Source organism: Notolabrus celidotus, chromosome 2, assembly GCF_009762535.1.
Source record: "Notolabrus celidotus isolate fNotCel1 chromosome 2, fNotCel1.pri, whole genome shotgun sequence".
NCBI classification, from domain to species: domain Eukaryota; kingdom Metazoa; phylum Chordata; class Actinopteri; order Labriformes; family Labridae; genus Notolabrus; species Notolabrus celidotus.
In genome coordinates this window covers 4,264,787-4,286,612 of record NC_048273.1, presented here as the reverse complement: position 1 = coordinate 4,286,612, position 21,826 = coordinate 4,264,787, and the positions used below count along the sequence as shown (strand labels likewise).

Here is a 21,826-nt window from a genome sequence, read left to right as displayed (position 1 = left end):
TTTAAAAGCTTTCCCTGGTTCTAATATTCTGTAAATAGAGACGCAGCTTTGTAAACACATGAAACATTACACATCTGTAAGCACTGGTTTCACTAACTGGAAAAAAGCTCTGGATCTCTTTAGAGAGCCCGAGAAAACACCTGCCCATAAAATGTGTGTTACAATGTTACAATGTTACAATGTTACAATGTCATTTAGCAGACGCTTTTATCCAAAGCGACGTACATACGAGAACAAGAACAACACAAGCAAAGATCTAGACAAGAGGAAACAAGATCAGTAAGAGTATGTGTGTGTGTGTGTGTGTGTGTGTGTGTGTGTGTGTGTGTGTGTGTGTGTGTGTGTGTGTGGAAGGGGATATAGTAGGGGGCCTGTGCCCCAGTAGAGCTTTATGCCTAGCAACTAGTGATGGGAATTCCGGCTCTTTTTAGAGAGCCAGTTCTTTTGGCTCGGCTCACTCTTTCGGCTCCCAGGTGGCTCCCAAGATTTTTTCTTGTTTGAATGACTGTATTACCTAAAATAATGTTAAATTATGTCAAATGAATTACTATTGTAAAAAACATACATTATATCAAATGTTCATCATTTAAAATGCTCTATCTATACACTCAACATGGAGCAGAGTTCTACAGAAATTAAATTATAAAGTACAAAAAACAAGACTCATCTCAATTAGACAAAAAGGTCCAATCTCTGATGTCTGTATATTATTTATAAACTTTTAAACACCTTCATTAACAGCAGGTTCCCTTCACTGTCTTTATTCTTCACTTCTTGCACTGATGGAGAAACAGTTCTAATGTCCATGACCTGGATGACTGAGATCCTTCACAGACAGTCTAATGTGCCTTTGCAGGTTTTTTGTGGAGCCTGATTGATGACATTTTCACCTTGCACAGTCTACACTCTGCCTTTGAACTGACTATGCCGTTGAACTGTGTCTAAAGTTTTCTGTGTTTTCTGCAGTCACTCGTTTTTTCACCTTTCCAATGCATTCTCTGTCGCGCACGTTCTCCCTCTGGTCTCCCTCCTGTTGGTGTGCTCACTGTGCTGTGTGTGTCTCTGACCCCTCCCCTCCCCGTTCTGCTCAATGTAGACACGTGATTGGTAAAGACGCCACCATGTCTTGACCAATCATGTGAGGCTTTAACAGAAAAAGACGAGAAAAATAAAAAAAAACGGCTCCCTATCAGCCTCCAAGAGTACCCTACTGCAGGCAAGATGGCGCCGCCACAACATCCACACCGGAAGTCCACACCGGAAGTCCACACCGGAAGTCCACACCGGAAGTCCACACCGGAAGTCCACACCGGAAGTCCACACCGGAAGTCCACACCGGAAGTCCATACCGGAAGTCCATACCGGAAGTTACAAAGCTAAAAACGTTGCAATAACACCCACACCGGAAGTCAATACCGGAAGTTACAAAAATAAAAGCCTTCAAAAAAATAAAAGCCTTGAAAAACAGGAACGTGAACGCAAAATAAAAGCCTTCAAAAACACGTAGGTTTACGCGTAATTCTATGAACTTTTTTGCACTTACATTTTAATCGTATCAGTATTATTGACTAGTTGATTGACTCCAAAAGTGTATAGGCTGTTGAGAATTCAAGTTACTTAGAAGCCTGCACGAAACACTAAGTTATAGTGTTAACGTCTCAGCCATGCACAGCCTTTTGTTCCGAGTGTGTGTTGAAATACTTAAAGCTGATTATGATGCTGCCGTGATGACATCTGCATTTGCCTTTCTTGTTTTGTCTGGGTCATATGTTATTTTATGTTGTGTTACACTTGTGTACTCCAACCCCTGGTCTCCTTCAATAATCGACGGATGCATCTGGAAGAAAGGAATAAATATACATTTCAATACGCAAGCACACGGACACACAATGGAAGGAGCAGTGTGCACGTGTGTTCACTTTAATTATTGGAGTGTCGTGTCTCGAGAAGTCTGTTTTATCGCTAGCTTTCTGCTAATTGATTTAGCAGCGACAGACTAATGCAATCAATACGCTACACGAAGAAGAAACTTCCAGTTCGAACATAGACTGTAAAAAATATGGACGTAGTATCCGTGACGTCACCCATCTGTTCCTGAGAGCTGTTTTGAAGCAAATCGACGGCGGCAGCCATATTGGTAATGCGGAACTCAACTAGGCAGAGTGTGACGTAGTGTGAGCCTCTTAGCCAATGGCTGTGTGTTCCCGACCGGGAGTCACGTCAGTCATGTCCTTATTTGGGCAAAATTCATAATCTTAATATCTTCTTAACCGTCACGTTAGAAAAAAATTCACCCCCCGTACAGTGTATGCCATTAGAGAGATTAGCGTTGTAGGGCCAAGCCGTTTTTTGAACCAGGCTGTAAACATGTTTATTAATGCTGCAAAGATCGTCTTTTTCCCATTCATATCTATGTGGTTTCCGGTGTTTCTGCAGCCAGCCTCAAGCGGATTTTCGATGTATTGCAGTTTATATCACTTCCGCATTGGCTTCATCGTTTGAGACCGGAGTTTGCCGCTTGAGTTCGAAGCATCCGGCATTGGGTAGAGAGGGGGTTAAAGAATCACTTCCGGTATGGACTTCCGGTATGGACTTCCGGTGTGGATGTTGTGGCGGCGCCATCTTGCCTGCAGTAGGGTGCCTCCAAGCGGCAAACTCCGGTCTCAAACGATGAAGCCAATGCGGAAGTGATATAAACTGCAATACATCGAAAATCCGCTTGAGGCTGGCTGCAGAAACACCGGAAACCACATAGATATGAATGGGAAAAAGACGATCTTTGCAGCATTTATAAACATGTTTACAGCCTGGTTCAAAAAACGGCTTGGCCCTACAACGCTAATCTCTCTAATGGCATACACTGTATGGGGGGTGAATTTTTTTCTAACGTGACGGTTAAGAAGATATTAAGATTATGAGTTTTGCCCAAATAAGGACATGACTGAGATGACTCCCGGTCGGGAACACACAGCCATTGGCTAAGAGACTCACACTACGTCACACTCTGCCTAGTTGAGTTCCGCATTACCAATATGGCTGCCGCCGTCGATTTGCTTCAAAACAGCTCTCAGGAACAGATGGGTGACGTCACGGATACTACGTCCATATTTTTTACAGTCTATGGGTGCCTCTCCTATCAGGAGCCGGCTCCCGTCGTTCACTTCAAAGAGCCGGCTCTTAGAGCCGGATCGTTCGCGACCGACACATCACTACTAGTAACGCCCCTGGGCAGACTTTAGGTTTCGTTTCTGCCACAGAGTATATACCCTGTCCTTAAGTTCGTAGTACGGCTTCATGTTCAGCAGCAGTTCTTCTCGCACACAGTTCAAGTCACCTATTAACAAGAATAGAAGGTAAGAATGAACAGATAGGGTTTTATTTATCACTATTATTTATTCCACAGTGAGAGAGTGGAGAGATAGAGTAGAGAGACGAGTGGAGGAAATGAGTAGATAGAAACTGATAAAGCCGACATTAAAACAACCCACTTCTTCAAACGAGCAGAAGCAGCCTGTAGAATAAACCTTTAGAATAACTACAACAGAGAACTGAAACTATGGCATGGTGGAAAATATGTTGAAACACATTTAGTGTATGCAGGCTAACAGGTTTACCCACCCTGATGAGGAATCTGTTCTGTGTTTAATGTGTTAGTCTAACTTTCGCCTCCTGTATTGACAAAGACAGATGACAGCTGCATTTTGGAAAACCTGGAATAACCTCCCTGATAAGATCAGACAAGCCCGACTCTGACCACTAAAGTCCAGACTAAAACATTCCTCTTTCTCGATGCTTACTCTGCTCAATAATGAATGCAAACTCATTTTTAAATCTTAGTTTTTATCTCTTTACTACAAACTGTTGCCACTTCCCATAAACTCTGAGGATTAAAAAAATATATATTTTAACAAACTGAGTTATAATATTTTAATTAATTTGACTCTTTCTTCTTGATCGTATAGTTAAAAATATTTTATGTTTTAATGCTTGTGTTTGATTAATGTACAATATTTAAATTGTATATTATACAACATAATTTGATATATTTTTCAATTTAAAGTCATATTTTAAATTGGATATTTTAAAATTTAGTGTCATTTTTTTAATTGGATATTGTTGGGCTATCCGGCACCCTGCAGGGGGTGCCAAGAGGTCTGACCCAGCTTCGCCTGTGAGTCGACACAGAATAGATTCAATGTGTGAGCCTTAATTCTTGGGAAGACGTTCTGAGATGAATTGATGAATTAAAGGGTTCATTTCAGTTAAGACAAGATCAGCTGTGATTCTATGTCCAGCAGGACATTAAGACTCTGCAACTTTGGACTTCAGAGCAGTGAGGGGGGCTGATTATTTATAATAATCCTTGCCAATTAAAAACAGACCAACATTATTTAATATTTTAAGTTATAAGTAGAGAGAGAGGGGGAGAGGACGATAATTGGCCGCACAAAACGAACATCGTCTTAACTGAATGAGCCGATGAAATTGAAATGTTTATAAAATGTTTGAAGTGTTTGGTCTGTGTGTTTCTTGATTGTTCACGTTTTTTTGTTGTTTTTTCTCTAAAGCACTTTGAATTTCTCTTTGCATGAATGGTACTTTATAAATAAACTTGCCTTGCTTTTAATCCATCGCTGTTTCTTTTTCTATTAAGACTCCACATGCGATATTACTGAAGGTTCATCCAGCACCTATACTTCAGCCGACCATCCGTCCACCATGAACCCAAGCCTTACCAGGAGCCAGCAGAGAACTATCTGCTCCCAGTTTGGAAGAGTCAAACTGCAGCTGCTGTACAAGGCCAGCATCCACGGTTTCACTGCTGCAGCCTTCCACCAGCGATGTGACACCCGCTCCCCCACAGTGTCTGTGGGCTATAATGTCTCTGGTTTTGTTTTTGGAGGCTACACCAAACAACCATTCAGTCAAACTGGAGCCTATGTGCAGGATGATCAGGCCTTTCTTTTCACACTCAGCAGAGAAAAGCTCATCAAATATCCCGTCACTACCCCTGTTTATGCCTTGTTAATGGATGGTAACTCTGGACCATATTTTGGAAATGCACTGGTTCTTGTCCATGGAAGCAAACCAGTGGTCCATAGCAAGCCAGGAAATTATTACAACTTCAATGCTGCAGAAATGCATGGCAATGATCTCAACCTGACTGAGTGTGAAGTCTATCAAGTAGAGGGTGAGTTCACACAACCCACTGTCATATTTTCAGTCTTTGAAGCCTTCAAAAACAATGTGAGCTTCCCCAAATATGTTCTAATAACTCAAAGGCCCTTGGTATGGTGCCTGAGATAGAGGGATACCTGAGCTGTTAGAAACCTGGAGAAGAAAAAAGAAGAGCTTCAGATCTGCTCTCATTCAGTTGGAGGAAAATTAAGGCAATCTGCCTTTTGATGTCTTTGAGGCAGTGTCTAAGAAGGATGAGATCTGAGTTATTGCTCGACGAGAGCAATAACTCAGATCAATCGATCGATCAATCAATCAATCAATCAATCAATCAATCAATCAATCAATCAATCAATCAATCAATCATTATTTATATAGCACCAAATCCCAACAAGTGTTACCTGAAGACTATTTGAAGATTGGGGTGAAGAGAGAGAGAGATGATAGTGGTGAGACAGATAGTAGTAGTTGTAGCAGCTGGAGTCTTGCATGTCCACAGCAGCAGAGATCCAGAGGAACCTACGAGACAAGGGAGCTCAGGGACTCCAGAAAGGTCTATGGTTAGTAACTTTAATGGGACAGGAAGACTTAAAGTAAGTGAGATGAGTGAAGTCTGACAAACTGGTATGAGATGGTACTTTGGACAGGAAGGGCACATGGTGATTACTGGAACATTATTTTAAACTGTTGTTTTCTGCTCTTTATCAGAATCTGCAGAACTCGAGAAGCCGTGGAGAACTGTCACCTGGGAATCTCAGTAAGATGGAAAGATTTTGCATTAATGCTGTTAACTTTCTTTGTTGTAATAACTTGTCTGATACGTATTTCCAGTAAAAAAAAAAAAAGGCAAATGTAATTAATTTCCACACACCACAGCATGCAATGCTGTTTTGCTTGATTGGATATTCAAAAAGGTGCCAACTATTTAGGATCATGAAGGTGTTGGTCTCATTAAACATATAGTTATTATAGCCCTGGTAACTGTGCCATACTGCCTTTAGCAGCATTTTATGAGTGACAAAGCACTTGAGCTTCTCTCTTCTCTACAGGAAGAGGACCGAGCTGATGGAGAAAATAAGGACAAACAAACCGTTGATCAGCTCTGTGTCCAAGGTTCGGGTCCTGCTTGTTGGGTCAGTTGGAGCTGGAAAGTCCAGCTTCTTCAACTCTATCAACTCTGTTTTCAGAGGCCATGTCACCGGACAGGCTATGGCTGGATGCTCTTCGACCAGCCTCACCACACAGGTGATAGTCTGTATGATGATGATTTATTTTTGGTAATATGTGCACCGTCTGCTTTTTGTAATGTGCTCTTTTATCCCACAACAGTTTCGCACCTACACTTTGAAAGACGGGCGTGAAGGAAAACCACTACCAATCATCTTGTGTGATACTATGGGGTTAGAGGAAAGCTCAGGGGCGGGGCTTAACTTAGATGACATCGACAGTATTGTTAAAGGCCATCTGCCAGATCGCTATCAGGTACAGCTTCCATCACAGTTTGTAGGATATTGAAGGTACGAGCCATTGATTGACCTGTTTTTCTCCCATTATCTGTGTCTCAGTTCAACCCCTCTGCCCCTCTCAATGTGGAGGCCCACGGACATCAGGAGCATCCTGAGCTCAAGGACAAGATCCACTGTGTGGCCTACGTCATTGATGCCTGCAAGGTCTCCATCATGCCTTCAAAGCTGGAGGATAAACTGGATTCTATCCGCAAGAAGGTCAACTTGATGGGTCGGTAAAATTTGGTCAAACTTAGTATAATGAAGACAGTATGTGCACACTCAATGGAGAGTAAACTCCATGGTTCTGCTTTATTTCATGAAAGACTCTGAAAGACACCAGATACTAAAGAATCTGCATCATTACAGGAAAGTTCTTTCTGCTCTGGTGTTTCCAGGAATTCCTCAGCTGGTCCTGCTCACTAAAGTGGATGAAGCCTGCTCTTTGGTAGCAGAGGACGTGAGAAATGTTTACAGGAGTTACTACATCAAGGAAATGGTGAGGTCCAGGATGTTATACAGAAGGAAATAAATGTTCTGTAAAGGATATTAAATGTCACATTTTTCTGTTAAAACTAGGGCTGTCAAAGTTCATGTGTTAATGTGTTAACTTAAATTCCTTTTAATGCCACTCATTATTAAGGATCTTTAATATACAGTCTTGCAGCCTGCTGCAAGTCAGTCTGGAGATCATATAACTGCAGTACCAAAAAGCACCACAAGGCGGAGCCTCCTGTCTTAGTTACAGTGGCAAGGACAAACTTCCTTTATCAGGCAGAAACCTCCAGCAGGACCAGACTCATGTTAGACACACATCTGCTGAGACCGTGTTGGAGAGAGGGATAGAGGGAGATGAAGAGAGAGATGAAAGGTCTATGGTTAGTAACTTTAATGGAACAGGAAGAGTTATAGCAGTATAACTAAGAGCTGGTCCAAGCCTGATCCAGCTCTAACTATAAGCTTTATCAAAAAGGAAAGTTTTAAACCTACTCTTAAAAGTAGAGAGGGTGTCTGCCTCCCGGACTCTGACTGGTGGATGATTCCAAAGAAGGAATAGATTGTCTTTTTTGTAAACTGTTACAGCTTTTCGTAGCCTGTCATGTGAGTGTTTCTGTTTTCAGATGCAGGAGGCCAGTGCTCGGGTTGGTGTGCCGTTGTCCTGCGTTATTCCAGTGAAGAACTACAGCGAGGAGCTGGAGGTGAACCTGAACTGCGACATCCTGCTGCTAAGCGCTGTCGAACAGATGCTTCGCTTCACTGACAACTACTTTGATGAAATCAGCGATCGATGCAACGTTAAACATTAGAACCAAAGAGAAGAAGTGTTTGTGCAGCAGACATACCATCATGGGTAACAGTGGTGAAATGTGGTGGAAAGAGAAGCCTTTTCCTCAGGGTGGGACACTTGGGTGCTGTTAGGTTACATGCATATTAAACACAGATAATCTACTGTCACTACTACCTATCTGATCTGCAATGTTAAAGTAATGTAATGTTAAAAATATGTGGGGATAATTTGTACGATCACAAAAAATGTTGGAATGATTAATTGTTGCATCTTCTTACTTATTTCATGTGATTGAGGCTACGTTCAGTCTGCAGGTTCAGACTTTAATTTATTTGATCTTAAGTGGTACTAACCAGATGTTACATACAAATGAGGAGCTTTCACTTCTCTTTGTGCTGGTTGTGATTTTATATCACGCTTTGTCTTTCAAAGCTTGTTTAGTTTAAATAGATAAGCGGGGTCAGTATTGTTGAATTGTTTTGTTGTTTTTCCTTCTGTCAAAGGAAATATAACAGCTGTTTAATACTAATGAAAGTAGGTTGTGAAGACAGAAAGGGTAAATGTTATGTATTTGTAAATGGCCACCCCTGCCTATGTGAGAGCCTCAGTTGGGCCACCCCGGTCAAAAAGTTCTGGACACGCCCCAGATGTTCATTCTGCTTGTGCTTGATTTTTAAGTAAGTGATAATATATGGTAAACTAAAAATAATAACTTCAAATCAAAACACGTTGGCAAAAATCTTGTCAAAAGATTAATTCATTGATTTAAAGTGATTTATGTTTACAGTATTTAAAAATAGTCCCAGTGATTCCTCGTCAGTGATCGTTCCATGGTGATGGATTCTTCTCTGCCTGTTGTGGTGGATTAAACATGAACCTGTCCTCATTCAGCTCTCCTTCTTCTCTGAGCTCTGTGGTTCACACACCTTTAAAAATAAACTAATGTCTCAACTTTGAACCCTGCTGCTATCATCACCACCGCTCATGGTTTAACTTTCTTTGTAGAGATCGCTAACCTAAAGTTTCTCTCACCTGCTCCGCTCCTTCATCATACTTCTGGACAGGATCCAATATGTAAACATCCGTAGCCTGCAGATTTAGCATGCTAACCGAACGTTTTAGCCACATTGTTTTGATGCTAATGGAAGCTAACGGTTTTACCTCCCCTTACGGTCTATGGTGTCAACAAGAAGAAGCTAAATGTGTCTGATCTCTTTTCTGCGGATTGATTTGACATGAGGTGTGATCAGTTTGCCTCCGGTGTTGCTCATGTTAGTGAAAGTTAATAACCGTTGTCAAGGGGTTTTGACCAATCAGAATCAAGCATCTTACACAGCTGGAAGATCAGTAAGAAAGACGGGTAATAAACGGACAATAAAAACTTTGATCAGAATGTCTGAAGTGACTTTGTGTCAAGCTATCTTATTTCCTGTGCAGCGTCCTAACTTGACAGGAGAGACAATCTTCCCACAGATGACTGGACTTCACCAAAGACTGTATGAATAATGGACGTAGTATCTATGATGTCACCCGTCTGTTTCTGAAGCGCTGCTTAAAGCCTATCGTCGGTGAGTGCTATATTGGAAATGCTGAACTCAAACTAACATTGTCTGAGCCATAGACATGGCTATGGTATATATACAGTATGTATGTGTATATATGGTATATATGTCTATGGTCTGAGCTAGTGTGAGGTTAAAGAGGCAGGCCTTTCGCCTTTTTGCTGACAGCTGCAGTGTTCCTGCCTGTCATTCAAGTCAGCCATGGCTTTATTTGGGCAAAACTCGTAAGTTTAATATCTTCCATAATACAGTTATAAAAAAACTGCAGTTTGGTGCACGTCACCATTGTGCTGCTTAGTTTTAATGCCTTAATAACTCGCCATATTTATGTTGCATTGCCTATCAAATTGTTTTTCCTGTAAAAATTTGTTTAAAGGTTGTTTCAGGACGTTTTTAACAAACTCTGAAGTTTAAAAAGATGACATAATGCTTTATTCTCAGTCTGATTGTTGTCACTATTATTTAAGGAAGTGCTTATATTCTCTATGTCATAGCTACAAATAGAATAAACACCTCTCAGATTACTTTCATTTAACTGCAAGCAGAGTTAAAAGACTTTCAGCAAGACACCAGGAAGAAACCTGCAGTCAAACACCTTTAAACCATCATGACGAAACAAGAAAGAAATGTATTACAAAGGGTTTCTGAGACAGACATGAAGAATGGGTTAAAAAAGCCATATAAATAATGGTTAATATAAGACATTAAGGAAGTCGTGTACAAGATTTATTATAACATGATGTTCTCCAGGAGAGCTGCTTAAATAAAGACCAATGCAATGTTCGTTTTCTGCAGAAAATACAGACTTTAGATGATGTTTATTTCATTTCAGTTACATATATAAGCTTCCTACATATTCAGGTCAGAATATGTCATCATATTTAATTCAATGAAGGTAATTTCCAACCTTTTAGAGTGCTGATTCAGACGAGTAGGCCACTCAGGAACAATTCAATTCATTGGAATGTTTTTTGCTTGTAATAAAGAATTAACCCACTTACAAATCAAACTTTCTCTGAGTTTTAAATTTTTTTGCATTAGAATTTAGTAAAAACATTATTTATAAAATTCAATAAGGTTAAAAAACACAGTGTGTATGTTTGGAAGTCACCACCAGGAGTCAGCAAAGTCAGAAAAGTTCTCATTCCACACAAAACCCACCCGCTTTTAAATATTCAAAGGATATATTCCAAAAGCTCAGAAGTGAACTTTTTACGCATCACAGTTTGAGTGTTTTTGGTTTGTTGTCCTGGAAGTACAGGTCAGCGTACTGCAGGATGTGGTCGACCGCACTGAGCAGGAGCACGTCAGTGTTCACATCCACGTCCAACTCAGACGAGTAGTTCTTCACTGGGATGATGTAGGAGGTGGACATGCCCAACAGAGCTCCAGCTTTACCCATCTACACACAGATACAAAGCACAAAGAATGCAACAATGGTATTTTTACATCATAACCTTCTCTATATCTGTGCAAAGTTTAATCACGAAGACAATAAGAACAGTGTGGTCTGTAAGAGGAGAACAAAAAACATCATCACCTCTGACTGAGGAGAAACTCTTTTATACAGTTAAGGTGCTTTTCAACTGCAGGAACCAGGGTCTAGATTTAGTTCTGGGGTAGTTAATCTGTTGGCGTGGCCTGCAATGCTAAACGTTACTGATTAGTAGAGTAACCGCAGTGTTTTACTTCACCCACTAACCACATAACATCACACACACCTGTGATTCACTCGATTTCTCTTTCTTTCATTTTTTATTTGTACTATTTTTTTGTATGTGTCCCTACTGCGAATGCATCTCTGTCATCTCCCAGTGTTCCGGTTTTAAAAGCGACCCTGTAAACTGGAGACCTTCAGCTGAACGTGTCAGTGTTTGTGGAGTTCACACAGCTGTTGAAACACAGAGGGAGTTCCTGGGAATGCAAACTAGTTTAGTTTTTATTAAGATTTCAAAATATCTTCATCAGATATTTAATGATCGTCTAAACACGTTTATGAGGGATGCATCCTGCTGAGAGTCTCCAGTTAACAGGGTCGCTGTTTAAATCATAACACCGGCTGATCTCTGCCACGGCTTTTTGAGTTCAAAAGGATTTTAAAGCCGCGTTGAAACGTCTTTGCTACTCGCGCTTATCTCCTCTCACGTGTTGATTCAGTGAATCCATCTGTGATGAAATATAGCACCATCTAAAACAGCGCCAGCTGAGTCTCTTCATGCTAACAAGCTAACTGTTGTGTTGCTCATAATGATACCTGCCTGTCCGTCTGCTTCTATGGTGTCATCTGTGATGAAAGGCATCTGTCTTTGTTTTACTGCCCTCTACTGGTCTGGTGGTGTAGTGCATTTACTTTGTTTTCCTCCATACGTCACTGGCCTGATTTGCACCATCTACCCGGGACTTCAGCCCGCAGCTTAAAGACCCCGGAACTACTGGTCAAAATTAGGGATGCACCGATCTGATCCTGGTATCGGATATCGGCTAGATTGGACTCAAAAAGCTAGATCAGATATCAGTGACAAGGGGCCGATATATAGTGCCGATCCATATGGTAGATCTATTCATCTCAGTTAAATGCTTTTCTGTGTTTACAACAGCCGTGTGCGTCTCCTACGTCATCAGCGCCGACCGGTCTGTGCATTTTTGCCCGGTGGAGCATGATGGAGGATAACTACAGAGGCTCTGCAGTTTAGCTGCATGTCACGCTTCTTTTGCTAACAACTCCGCCGAAAACTTGCAACATGTGCAGCGCTAATGTTTTGACAGATGGCAGTCGCGCTGAAAAAATACAATGGAAGCCCGAAGGAGAAGGTTTACGTCAGCTGTAGTCGACTGCAAAGAAGCAAGAAACCTTCTATTAATGGATTCAAAGTGTGAAAACACGGACAGGTTGTTGGATTTAATTGTTCCAGATCCTTGACATGAAGGGATTCCAGCCTCTGGTTTAGCACTTGGAACCCAGGTACAGTTCACCATCAAGTCAGAAAAGCCTGAAGTTGCCAAAACATGATTCTATCCTCACATTAAGGAATAGAGATCGTTAAATCAATACCAGGATCGGATCGGCTAGTATCGGTACCGGCAGATACCAAAGCCCAGGTATCGATATCGGTATTGGGACCTAAAAAGTAGGATTGGTGCATCCCTAGTCAAAATGCACCTAGTAGCTTAAAGTTCCTGGAACTTCTGGTCGAAAAAAGCATGTTTAGACTGAATATTACCCAGACAGCAAAATTCCAGTGTGCAAATCTTTTACTCCTTATATTTGATATCGCAGGCACAGCAAAATCATCAAATAAAGCATGAACATCTTCAGCCTGTATGTTTTTACCAACACTCTACTGTTGTTGATAGCTGGTTATGAAAAATCTATTATATATTGACATCTGATACTTCAAAATCAAGCAGTCCTTATTAGCCTTTAGTTCTATAATGAAAAGATACAACACTTCTTATTCAAGGTTCAGAACAGTTCTGAAGATGAGTAACTTTCCCACCTTTGCATCGTATCCTTACAAGAAACGTACCACCACACTCTACTGTCACATATTTAAAGTAAATCCACCGTCTATGTCTTTATGATTTAAAAATACAAAGTTTAACTAGCTGCATTTTAACATTTTGACTGATAAAAGCTGCTGCATTGTTTATCCTTGTTAAATATAATTGCTGTATTGTAAATGTTTATTGTAACCTACCGTCTCCCGGATGATGCCGCTCTTGTAAACTTTAGTGACATCTTTGGCGGTTTCTGAACAAATCTGGTCGACGTGTGTGAGTAGAGCCACCTGGTGGAGACCTGAGAGAAAGAATACAAAAAATCAACCTGATTTCTACAAGAAAAAAACCCACTAAAGTCATCCTTCATCTTAAAGTCCCAGCTCTTATGAAGTCACATTAGCAAAACACCTCTGATTTTGTCACATGAAGAAATGTTTGTGCCTGTTCTTTTCCTTACCCAGGTCACAGATGTGCTCTCGGAGCTGCCTGAAGGTGGTGCTGAGGCCTTTGGGGTAGGTCAGGATTTTGGAGGCGTCCACCACAAAAACAACACAATGGATCTGGTCTTGGAGGCTCGGCTTCTTCACGTAGCCCACAGTCTCTGACCTCACCGGCTGGGCTGGGGTAAACTGGAAGAAGAAAATAAAAGGTTACAAATTAAATTCAAATATAAGCATCTTATGTCGTGTGTTAGCATGCTAACATTTATCATAGCACTAAACCCTACACTACAGCTAAGGCTGATGAGAATGTCATTCTCCTGCTGGTATTATAACTGAATAAACCCATTTTAAACTAACGACAGCCTTTACTGTGTTGGGAATCCATCAAACAGTGATTGATACATTTCCTTTAAAAGCATAAGTTTTGTGTCACTGGTGGCCTAGCGGTCAAAGAGAGCATCCTGACCTACTGGCTCTGTGTGTGGTACTCCAGCTGCACAGTGGCACAGAGGAAAGCCCATCTTGCAGACAGGACTCAGTCTGATCTCATCTTAATCCACCAAGAGCAGAGCACTTTGCAGCATTTAGCAAGTTAAAGTGGCAAGGACAAACTTCCTTTAACAGGCAGAAACCTCCAGCAGGACCAGACTCATGTTAGACACACATCTGCTGAGACCGTGTTGGAGAGATGGATAGAGGGAGATGAAGAGAGAGAGAGAGAGAGAGAGAGAGATGATAGTGGGGAGACGGATAGTAGCAGTTGTAGCAGCTGGAGTCTGGCACGTCCACAGCAGCAGAGATCCAGAGGAACCTACGAGACAAGAGAGCTCAGGGACTCCAGAAAGGTCTATGGTTAGTGACTTTAATGGGACAGGAAGAGTTAAAGGAAGAGACAGGCAGAGAGAGGAGAGAGAGGGAAAGACAGGATCCCAGTGTGTCAGTCTAAGCCTATAGCAGCATAACTAAGACCTGGTCCAAGCCTGATCCAGCTCTAACTATAAGCTTTATCAAAAAGGAAAGTTTGAAGCCTACTCTTAAAAGTAGAGAGGTGTCTGCATGAAGGCTCTACCTCCCATACTATTTTTAAAGTCATCCATCTCTTCTCACAGTCTATGTGCTGCAGCTGCTCGACTCAAGTCCGTTAGGAACCTACGAGACAAGGGAGCTCAGGGACTCCAGAAAGGTCTATGGTTAGTAACTTTAATGGGACAGGAAGAGTTAAAGGAAGAGACAGGCAGAGAGAGGAGAGAGAGGGAAAGACAGGATCCCAGTGTGTCAGTCTAAGCCTATAGCAGCATAACTAAGAGCTGGTCCAAGCCTGATCCAGCTCTAACTATAAGCTTTATCAAAAAGGAAAGTTTGAAGCCTACTCTTAAAGTAGAGAGGGTGTCTGCCTCCCAGACCCTGACTGGTAGATGATTCCAAAGGAGAAGTCCCTGATAGCTGAAGGCTCTACCTCCCATACTATTTTCAATGTCATCCATCTTTTCTCACAGTCTATGTGCTGCAGCTGCTCGACTCAATGCATCTTTATGTTTGCACTGTCAACATGGCTTCACTTGCAGGAATACTTATCCATCTCCATCAGTATTACCAGCAAGAAAAATGCTTGTCATTAAATTTGAAGAAAAGAAGATAAAAATGTTAATTTATGAGATCTACTGTTGCTAGTGGAGGATTCTGTCACCCTTTTTTTGGCGTCATTTTCAGGGAGCTGTCATGTTGTCAATCTTTGTATTCAGTCTATGATTCCTCCTGTTTGTACGAAAGTTTGTGAGAATCTATTAGGTATCTTTTGAGACCAGATCACGTCTCACTCTGCTTTCTGCACATTCTCTCTAATGGAATATCCTGCTCACCTTGTGTCCCTCAGGTGCGTGGCCTTTAATGACCGACAGGATGTCGTGGAGCGTCAGTCCCATCGTCTCTCCGTCCCCCAGGCCCATAGCATCACAAAGCACCAGACCAGTAGGATCCTCTCCATTCTCCCCACGGATGTTGAATGACTGCAGCTGACATCAACAAAAAGAGAGTTCAATAGATGGATCTGCTTACATGTTTGAATACATTCAAGCATTTACCTACACATCAGTGCTCTCCTTACCTTCTTGGTGAAGCTGGTGGAGGAGGAGCCCACCATGGCCCGATTAGTCACTCTTTTATTAAACACAGACTGGACTGAACTGATGAAGCTGGACTTTCCAGAACCAACTGGGCCCAGGAGGAGCACCCGAGCCTGAGTTACCTCTCTGCAACTGGGTCCGTAGGAGCTGACCATCTCCATCAGGCTCGTCTTCTGCCTGGGTAGGAATTTTAGATACTTGCTGCTTAGAGTTCAGACTCATTTAGTAGAAGTGATTTCATCTTAAAGGGATATTTCAGTTTTTTTGAAGTGGGGTCGTCTGAGTTACATTACACTATTACTCCTTTTAGCCACAATGAGTGCCGGTGGGCTCTTCCCCTTTAATGAGAAAATTCCCAGAGGACCGGCAGGCAAGCTAGGCCACAATTATCTGCAGACAGGGTCACCTCTTTTGCGTAATTTCACTAAAGTTGAGAAAATATGGTCCATGAACTCATCACGGTGCAAATGCATGCACCAGTAGAAAAAAATGGAGCTATTCAGTTTGCCGTTGGACCCCCCTTTCTTTCTGCACTATTTTTGGACGCACCTCGCAGACCTATGTTCTTCTGCTGCATGAGCACGGACACACACCGATCAGCTGTTTGGATCTGTCTGCACTTTTAGGATCAAAAACTTCAAACTGTAAAAATGAGTGATTCTGACAGCGACGACGACATGCCGTTTATTGTGGACACAAGAGGATACCTCTATGAACCAGAGTTTACAGAGGAAGAACTCGAGATGCAGACCCAACGTACCAACGAAGAAGAGAGGGGAGAAAGTTCTGTGCTAACGAGTGAGCAGGAGAGATCCCACGTTACCTGGTGGTGCCGGTGTGTAAACTGTGAGCCCATGCCAACGAACCCAGAGAGCTTCTGCTGTCAGGAGAGGGACTTAGTGACAACAATACTTCAGGACCATTCTGGATCAGAGGATACCAGCAACTCACATACGGCTCCAGTCTGCATCACTCATCATCCAGAGTTCCCTGCCTTACAGGAGGTTTGCTTGTTTGAAAAGCCGGGATAAAGACAGGTAAGTCCCATCTTTTAAATGTGCAGAAAAGTGAGTTTAATTCACTCTAAAGACCGATACAGCTCCTTGATCCTGCTACGTGCTTGTTGATCCAAACAGCTGATCAGCATGTATCCGTGCTCATGCAGCGGAAGAACACCGGTCTGCGAGGTGCATCTGAAAATAGTGCCAAAACAAAACAAAGGGGGTTTCTGACGGCAAACTAATTAGCTCCATTTTTTTCTACTGGTGCATGCATTTGCACCGTGATGAGTTCCTGGACCATATTTTCTTAACTTTTGCAAAATTATGTGAATCAGGTGGCCCCGTCTGCAGAGAATTGTGGCCTAGCTTGCCAGCCGGTCCTCTGGGAATTTTCTCATTAAAGGGGAAGAGCTCAACGGCACTCATTGTGGCTAAAAGGAGTAATAGTGTAATGTAACTCAGACGACCCCACTTCAAAAAAGCTGAAATATCCCTTTAATGAGTACAGGGAAGGAGGGCTATATGGTGAAAGCATGTAAAATACTCAAATCTGATGATGATTTTGTAGTGATGAATATAGCTGCAATCACAATATAAATGAAAGTTACAGTTTTTACTCACTCCTCTGTCCACTCCACGTCTCTCCATGGAGTCGTTTGAGCTAAAGAGAGTTTCAGAGTTTAATGGAATTTGACGTGTTTGGTGTTTTTCTAACTCTACACAAAGTTTAAATACGTTAAAACAAAGCTGATATTTTCTGATACATGTACTTTTGTGAGTGTGAGGTTAGGTTGCCAAACATGCAGGGCTGTCATATCAAGACTTTACCAAAAGTTGCAAAAGTTTATCAGCAGGTCGAGGCAAGACCCAGAGGAGTTTTAAAAGTGGTCAGTAACATCTTAAAATCTATCTAGGAAGCCAGAGGAGAGGAGCATGAACCTTCGCAGCACTAACAGCTTAAACCACGTTTAACACATTATTCAGTCATTTTTCTGACTGAAGAGAAATCTCTGATCATTTGATTTACATACTGTACACATGATGACCCACAAAACCCCAGACCACTCCAAGGCTGTAGACCTCATATAGAGACTCGAAGCCTGGTCGTCTTTAGGGGGAGGGGGGGGGCAGTAAAGGTGTGCAGAAATGAGGTGGAAAAATAAAGAGAGGGTGAACTTTTTTCTAAAACTGTCAGTGATGGTCTTTGAAAGTTATTCTTACATGAAAAAAAAAACAGAGGTTTCTTCCCTTTATCTTTTGAGGTGGTCGTTGATGCAACATCAGGACCATCGTGGGAGTCCACTGCAGGTTTAGCAGGAGTTTCTGGAGAGACTGTAATACCAAAGGCATCATCAGTTTACAAAATCAAGGGTCATCTTTAAACTCCTACATATAACTGTTCCAAATAAAATTTTCCTCTTTGAATACATCTACAGTAACCTTAATAAACTGCAGGTTTGTTGCTTCTCCTCATCTTTACCACAGTACTGAAGTATTACTCTGGATGAAAAGAAATGTTGTTTAATTGATTGAAATACTGCACACAGGTAAGGATGTGTTAAACCCTCGTCTCCACCAAGTGGAAGCCTGATAGACAGTGAAGCACAGGTATGTTGCCACAACTGCACATAAAAACTGAAGCACAGAGAGGAGTGCAAACAGCTGTATGAACTACAGTAGATTTAAATAGAGGCTCCTTTATTTCCACCTGCTGGTCTTTGACCGTCATCTTTAGTATCTCAGTAAGGAACTGCTTAAAATCTTACCTGTGCTGGTCGGATCTTTGATATCCAATGGTGTGACTAAAAATGATGGGGGGGGCGTAGAAGCTTCACCAAAAGCTATTGGGGCAGGAGAACAAATTTGACCAAATCCAAAGGAGCTGTAGTGGATAAGGGAAAAAAACACATTAGATGAGGAGCTCATGGTAAAACATTTTTTAACAAAAAGATCACTTTGTAATTCTCTTGATGAAACAGTTATAAATAAAGGTTGATGAAGAAGGACTTTTAATACCTTCTTTACATTGATCAATCTGGAATTTTTTTTTTATGAATGTTAAAATCAAAAGGCAAAATGTGAAAGATGTAATAAAAAACAATGTATGGACCGGCAAAAATCCACTTCCATGGGTCTCTGTATCACTTTATGAAGCTTTTATTTTGGTACATCCGCTGGGCGGCTGTGTGAATTTGCATATTAGCTAAATAACAAAGACCCAAAGTAGAATGAATTGTTATTTGACCCTAAACCGTGATTATAAATGATCTGAATATCTGTACAGTGTCAGAGATACAAAACAAGGACATATCCTGACCAAATACAGGCTGAGTGACCACCAGCTGGCTGTAGAGACAGGGAGACACAGACAGACATGGCTGCCCAGAGAGGAGCTTCTATGTGCTCACTGCTCTACAGGGGACATAGAGACAGAGATGCACTTCCTCCTCCACTGCAACAAGTTCTCTTTTCTAAGATATTCCCACTACAGGGACATTACTAAAATGATACCAAACTTCCTGACATTAACCCCAGAAGAGAAACTGTCAGTTCTCCTGGGGGAAGGGTCAGCAGCTCCTCTGGCTGCTGTATGTGTCTGCCTGTCACAGCCTGAGGGACGCACCATCCCATGGTGTTTGATTTTGGGTGGAGGTTTTGTGAGCGTGCCGCATGGGGTGAGGACATTGAGATATGCTGTATGGGTAATCGTTCATTAATGCATATAAAATATGAAATATATGGTTGATATGTATGTGATGAATATAATATGTAATGAATATGGTGTGTGATTAATGTATATATGATGAGTGTAGTGTGTTGTGAACATATATAATGCATTGTATGAATTTATGTGCTTTGGCAATAACATGTCTTTGTTCATACCAATAAAGCAAAATTTAATTGAATATTTAAGATCGCAGAGCAACATTTAAGATTTAACATCTAGATGAATAATGTAACATTTAGATTTAACATTTAGATTTCATATTTAACATTATATTAATATTTAGTATTGAAAATTAACATTTGAAACGTATATATTTAACATTTAGATTTAACATTATATTAATATTAAGCATTTAGATTTAAGATTCTAAATGTATATTTACATTTAGATTCATTTTTTTAAATTTTGATTAATATTAAGCATTTAGATTTAGGATTTAACATTTAGATTTAACATTTAGATTAAACATTTAACATTTATAGTAACATTTAGCATTAGATTTAACATTTTAAATGTATATTAAGCATTTAGATTTAACATTTAACATTTAGATTAATATTTAAATTAAACATTTAATATTTAGATTAATATTTAAATTAAACATTTAATATTTAGATTAATATTTAGATTAAACATTAAACATTTAGATTAATATTTAGCATTTCGATTTAACAGGGATTTTATCTAAAATGTATTTGTCACGACAGAAATAAATGTGAATCAGATCACAAATATTGCTCAAAGTGTGACTGAAAAATTCACCCTGCGTTTATCTGACGTTTAGGAGCTAAATGTGGAGAACTGTTATTTTCAGTGCGCACAACTTTTCACTTCGATGAAGAGATGAGTGACCATTGACTTCCTGTCTGAAAGCATCAACCAGCTAATGAAGCTTCTAATGCTGAGAACAGTCTTAACACGAGCAGACAAAGACAAAAACATAACCACCACAGGTTAGAAGTTAGTGTATAACTTTACTTTGCATCCTTGTTGAAGTTAAACACTCTAAAATCTACCTGGATGAGAAAGTTAGTTGGAATGTTACCTGGTAGCTTTCTTCATGATGAGTGCTGTCTGTCAGACGTGGCAAAGTTCACCTGGAACAACAAGAGGCAGATTATAAAGAGAGGAGACTCCTCCTCTGGAGAAATGAAACTGAAACCTAAACTGTAAACCAGTACTGACACTATCTGATAGTAGTGGAGGGAGGGAGAGCTAAAGGAGGTAAATGAAACTTAACTATAGGACTACCTCTCCATTACTACTCTACATGGTTTAGAGGTGGTTAATGCAGTAAAATATCAATTAATATGAAAGTAAGTCCACGACAACACATGTAAACAACCACAAACAATAACAACTTGGCATGTTTGTGAAATGTGATACAGAGAGTTAAATCTGAGTAGGCCCACATCCATTCTCCCACAGCAGCCATGCTACAAATACTAACTCGGGCAAGCTTCTCTCATGAAGTGACAGACTTCTCCTTTATGCCAAAGAAGGAAGAGGGGAATGACAGCAGTATCAAGAAACAAAACAAAGTTTAGCACTTAGATTTAGGTAGAGAAAAACATGTTGCCAAATGCATACTGCGCGTGAGCAAAGACAAAGACAAAGGTATCTGGATGAGTAAAGATTTAATTTTAGACACCTTAAAGCTCATGTCAGGAACTTTATTAAATGTGTGAACCTCTTGTCTCATGTCAATCAATCAATCTTTATTTATACAGCGCCAAATCACAACAAACATTATCTGAAGACTCTTTCCAAACAGAGCAGGTCTAGACCGTACTCTATGTTCTATTATTAACAAAGACCCAACATCAAGACCGGATCAGATCCAGTCCCATCTTACAGACAGGACTCAGTCTGATCTCATCTTAATCCACCATGAGCAGAGCACTTTGCAGCATTTAGCGAGTTACAGTGGCAAGGATAAACTTCCTTTAACAGGCAGAAACCTCCAGCAGGACCAGACTCATGTTAGACACACATCTGCTGAGACCGTGTTGGAGAGAGGGATAGAGGGAGATGAAGAGAGAGAGATGATAGTGGGGAGACGGATAGTAGTAGTTGTAGCAGCTGGAGTCTGGCACGTCCACAGCAACAGAGATCCAGAGGAACCTACGAGACAAGGGAGCTCAGGGACTCCAGAAAGGTCTATGGTTAGTAACTTTAATGGGACAGGAAGAGTTAAAGTAAGAGACAGGCAGAGAGAGGAGAGAGAGGGAAAGACAGGATCCCAATGTGTCAGTCTAAGCCTATAGCAGCTTAACTAAGAGCTGGTCCAAGGGGCGTTTGCACATCGCAGTATTTAGCTAGTTACAGTGGCGAGGAAAAACTTCCTTTTAACAGGCAGAAACCTCCAGCAGGACCAGACTCATGTTAGACAGCCATCTGCCTCGACCGAGTTGGGTCTGGAAAGACGGATAGAGGGGAGTAAGAGAGAGAGGTGATAGTGATGAGACGAGTAGTAGAAGCTGTTGCCGCTGGAGTC

At 41.1% G+C, this 21,826-nt stretch overlaps 2 protein-coding genes across 3 annotated transcripts; one reads left to right on the top strand and one right to left on the bottom strand.

Annotated features, from left to right (window-relative positions):
• The first annotated feature begins 3,148 nt into the window (after positions 1-3,148).
• On the top strand, positions 3,149-9,376 carry LOC117825490 (interferon-induced protein 44-like). The gene is made up of 8 exons (XM_034701367.1): positions 3,149-3,353; positions 4,655-5,191; positions 5,887-5,935; positions 6,228-6,423; positions 6,508-6,660; positions 6,744-6,915; positions 7,082-7,182; positions 7,805-9,376. Exons 2-8 carry the CDS (start codon positions 4,720-4,722, stop codon positions 7,988-7,990), a joined length of 1,329 nt encoding a protein of 442 aa, XP_034557258.1. The 5' UTR covers positions 3,149-3,353; positions 4,655-4,719; the 3' UTR covers positions 7,991-9,376.
• Positions 9,377-10,314: 938 nt separating this feature from the next.
• On the bottom strand, positions 10,315-20,443 carry ifi44g (interferon induced protein 44g). 2 transcript variants are annotated; one of them, XM_034711311.1, is made up of 10 exons: positions 20,375-20,443; positions 18,368-18,483; positions 17,823-17,933; positions 17,223-17,262; positions 15,582-15,777; positions 15,337-15,489; positions 13,492-13,663; positions 13,232-13,332; positions 10,742-10,935; positions 10,315-10,697 (listed from the first exon to the last, which is right to left on the bottom strand). In XM_034711311.1, exons 1-9 carry the CDS (start codon positions 20,389-20,391, stop codon positions 10,753-10,755), a joined length of 1,089 nt encoding a protein of 362 aa, XP_034567202.1. In that variant the 5' UTR covers positions 20,392-20,443; the 3' UTR covers positions 10,315-10,697; positions 10,742-10,752. The 2 variants fall into 2 exon arrangements, with proteins under 2 accessions (XP_034567202.1, XP_034567195.1); XM_034711304.1 differs by having other exon boundaries at positions 10,315-10,935.
• Positions 20,444-21,826: the final 1,383 nt, after the last annotated feature.